Raw genomic sequence first — 4,365 nt, forward strand, 5'->3', positions numbered from 1 at the left:
CAGTAAGTTTTGTGATTTATAGTTATTAATTAATAATTAGTCATCATTGGTATTTTTAATGGTCTGAAATTTCATCTAATGTTATAAAATTATTCACTTTTCTTTTCCTAGTTAAGTGCTGGCAAGATTTTAATAAAAGTGGTGGCCCCTAGACTTTCTCATTATATATTTATTATATTTAAAATACATAATTATTCAACAATAATTAATAAATACTAAATAAAATAATTTTAAATTATTTAAACTGAGTTGTTATTATCTTTCCAACATCATTTTTATATTAAAGAGTCTTTAATTTCATTAGCAAAACTCTCTTGATAAATGTGTGTATCTTAATTACACATGTGTCTATGTCAAGTTATGTGCGGGTAAAAAGATTTCTCGATCAGGAAAAAAAGGCCCAAGGCAAGAGTGTAAGAAGAAGGACTTTAGCCGAACACAGCTAATATAGTTTTTGTTTCGTTGATTTTCTGAGAAAACTGAAAAAGTCTCCATTTCCTTGAGTTGAATTTTGAAGAATGTTAGGAATTCCTAGAGCCACATATGTAACACGTAACAGAGACAAGAAGGAGAAAGACAGAGAGAGGAAAATTAAGGAAGTGGTGGAGGTAGAGTTATTAGAGGCAGAGTGTATTAGTATTATTTGATTTGAGTCCATGGATGGGAGTGGTGGGGATGAATCCCCTTATGGAAATGAAATGATCTCATTATTCAGTATTCACCACGAAATTAATTTGTTGTTTCTATGCAATATCGAATTTTTCTCCACCCGAGAATAATCAGGACATTAATCTTACACCTCAAATATTACTAGTATAATTGAGCCTTAAAAACGATGTCTACATGTTCTTATCTAGAGAAGTTGTCCTTTTAGTAGAGAACAACAGTGACCATAACCAATGCTGTAGAAAGATAATGAGATGAGTCCCAAAGAGGGTTGTGTGGTAACAAAGTCTCCTCAGCATTGGTGGATTAGGGAAAAGATTCAATGGCAACCTCAAAGTATTGGGCCAATAGAGTGTGATGAAGAACTTGAAGCAATATATGTTTGCCACGTGGCAGGGTGCGTAATCTTGGTTGTGTGGACGTTAGAGCCCTAACCACCAATCCTGAGGATGTGAATTTGTGTACACTCAACGAGGCGACTGCTATAAGTCCAAGCCTTGCATCATTTCTGCTCCCAGTGGTAGGCTTCCTCTGCATTTTCTCTCCAGTCTTCCCTTTCTTTGCTAATCGCTTGCTACAAGAGTGCTATGGCTTCCTCCGTCTCCACAGTCGGAGTTGTGAACAGAACCCTAGTACGATTCAGTCTCTTACACTCTACTTATTTGATTTTATACAAGTATAGTATTAATTAAGTATTGCATTGCAGCTGAGCTTCAATGGATCAGGAGGAGGAAGCTCGGTTCCAAGCTCAGCGTTCTTGGGAAGCAGCTTGAAGAAGGTTCAGTCGAGAATCCCAAACACGAAGGTGAGCCCTGGATGCTTGAAGATTGTGGCGGCGAAAGAGATAGACGAGGAGAGCCAGACAGATGGGGACAGATGGAGGGGTCTGGCATACGATATATCGGATGATCAGCAAGACATCACGAGGGGTAAGGGTATGGTCGACAGCCTTTTCCAAGCCCCTATGCAAACCGGAACTCACTACGCTGTCATGAGCTCTTATGAGTACCTCAGCCAGGGGCTTCGCCAGTCAGTCTCTCTTATTCATTAACTCCCACCTTCTTTCTTTCTTTCTTAACCTCATTCATTCATTCTCTTATTCTTATTCATTAGGTACGACATTGACAACATGCTTGACGGCTTCTACATTGCCCCTGCTTTTATGGACAAGCTTGTTGTTCACATCACCAAGAACTTCATGACCCTCCCCAACATCAAGGCATGAGTCTCTTACTTACTTATTTTCACACCTCATTCAATCAACTAATATTTGAGCATACAGGTTCCTCTCATTCTTGGTATCTGGGGAGGCAAGGGTCAAGGAAAGTCGTTCCAATGTGAACTTGTTTTTGCCAAGATGGGAATCAAGTGAGTTGATTGCTTACACACACTACTACTAGAATACCCTATCATTCCGTTTAATTAATGAATGTATATATGCAGCCCAATCATGATGAGTGCTGGAGAGTTGGAAAGTGGAAACGCAGGAGAGCCGGCGAAGCTGATCAGGCAGAGATACCGTGAGGCGGCAGATTTGATCAAGAAGGGGAAGATGTGCTGCCTCTTCATCAACGATCTGGACGCAGGAGCTGGTCGTATGGGCGGAACCACCCAATACACAGTCAACAACCAGATGGTCAACGCCACCCTCATGAACATTGCTGACAACCCAACCAACGTGCAGCTCCCCGGTATGTACAACAAGGAGGAGAACCCACGTGTCCCCATCATCGTCACCGGAAACGATTTCTCCACTCTCTACGCTCCTCTTATCCGTGACGGTCGTATGGAGAAGTTCTACTGGGCTCCCACAAGGGAAGACCGTATTGGTGTCTGCACCGGTATCTTCCGTACCGACAATGTTCCCGCCGATGACATTGTCAAGCTTGTTGACACTTTCCCCGGCCAATCCATTGGTAATTAACTAAATCCATATACATACTTGTGTTGTGTTGTTTAATTCTAAGTAACTCTGATGGGAAATGAAATTATGATGTACAGATTTCTTCGGTGCACTTCGGGCGAGAGTGTACGACGACGAAGTTAGGAAGTGGATCTCAGGAGTTGGAGTGGAGGGAGTTGGAAAGAAGCTTGTGAACTCAAAGGAAGGACCACCAACATTTGAGCAACCAAAGATGACACTGGAGAAGCTGTTGGAGTACGGAAACATGCTTGTGCAAGAACAGGAGAACGTGAAGAGAGTCCAGTTGGCTGACAAGTACTTGAATGAGGCTGCTCTTGGTGACGCCAACGCAGATGCCATCAACAGTGGAACTTTTTTCGGCGCCCAGACATAATTCATCATGTTTCTTAGCGTTTTCGTTTCTGTTATTACGTGCACGGACAACAACATGTTAAGTGTACAATAATTTTTCTTCTCTTATCCTCTTTTATATTCTGGATTCCTGTCCTCTATAATTTTGAGTTATATTGTCTACCATGTTACTGAAATCCACTTTTCTGCCCTTCTCTTTAATTTCTCTGCCTATGTTACTCTATTCTACATATCGAATTCATTCGGAACAGATATCTTCTTTCAAATTCACTGTTAAACTTATCGAGTTTCTTCCCTCCAATTTCAAACAAACATCGCTGTGATTATCAAACGCATGTGGAAGTAACGCTGCTTAGTTACATATACTCAGCTTGTTATTTATGCACGAAAAAGAAAAGGGAAATGCTAACACTAATATTTTATTGAAATTGATTTAAATGTTAGATGGATATAACAGAAAATTATTAGTTAGCTAACAACAAATCCGACGTTATTTTTATTTCAATTTTATTTTGGGTCATATAACAGGCAACATAAACATTTGTGAAATTATATATCATAAATAATAATTTAAGATTTAATATAAAATTTATCACTTTAATGTTTGGTCTTAATTCAATTTAAATTAAATTTTATATTATTTTTAATTATTCTATCAAAATAATTATATAACTAATAAAATTTTATTAAATTTTCATCAAGACGATGTTATCTCTTTAAAATAAAACCGATCTCATTTTAATACTCCAAATATTCTATCCTAATTGCTTTAATACTTTTTTTCACTATTTTTTCTCATCCAATATTTTCATGATTGAACTTTAAGAAAATCTGTTAGAACTTAGAATATATCGTTTGAAAGAAAATGGTAACCAGAGAACAAGTGTGTGGGTCCAAACCATATATGTCCTCGTAATAAATGAGTGATTCATTTGTTTATATTTTAGACTGGAAACGAGTGATCCATATTGAAAGTCTCTCTTTTTTTTGGTCAGGGGAAAGTCTCTCTTTTGACCTTATACTGCAAGTCAAGACCAAAAAAAAAGAACTTATACTGCAAGTCTTTTAAAATATTAGCCTTTTTTTTTTTTGGTGACTAAAATATTAGCCTTTGATCCATAGATTGACCATTGTGCTTGTAAAATATTTAAAAAATATGTAACTTGAATGGACCTAACCTAAATGCAACGCAAAATGCCGTGTTGATTTTTTTATTTTAGTTTTTCATAGGTCCAACATGCAGTAAATAAACTGGCCTTTTATTACTGACCAAAAACAAAATTAAAATTAGCCTTTTATTGAATAGGTCCAACAAGAAGATTATATTTTTATTCTTGATCAAATCTTAATTTTTTTTTAAATTTAATTTTGCCTATATACAAATAACTCCCCCCTCTTTTATTTATACAAATAAATTTACAAGT

The 4,365-nt window shown here is 37.1% G+C and overlaps 1 protein-coding gene across 1 annotated transcript; it reads left to right on the forward strand.

Moving 5' to 3' along the window:
* The first annotated feature begins 237 nt into the window (after positions 1-237).
* On the forward strand, positions 238-3,142 carry LOC112733648 (ribulose bisphosphate carboxylase/oxygenase activase, chloroplastic). The gene is made up of 6 exons (XM_025782686.2): positions 238-1,298; positions 1,373-1,695; positions 1,780-1,885; positions 1,949-2,034; positions 2,110-2,582; positions 2,668-3,142. Exons 1-6 carry the CDS (start codon positions 1,254-1,256, stop codon positions 2,961-2,963), a joined length of 1,329 nt encoding a protein of 442 aa, XP_025638471.1. The 5' UTR covers positions 238-1,253; the 3' UTR covers positions 2,964-3,142.
* The last annotated feature ends 1,223 nt before the right edge of the window (positions 3,143-4,365 follow it).

This window comes from Arachis hypogaea, chromosome 13 (assembly GCF_003086295.3).
Source record: "Arachis hypogaea cultivar Tifrunner chromosome 13, arahy.Tifrunner.gnm2.J5K5, whole genome shotgun sequence".
Lineage (NCBI taxonomy): Eukaryota > Viridiplantae > Streptophyta > Magnoliopsida > Fabales > Fabaceae > Arachis > Arachis hypogaea.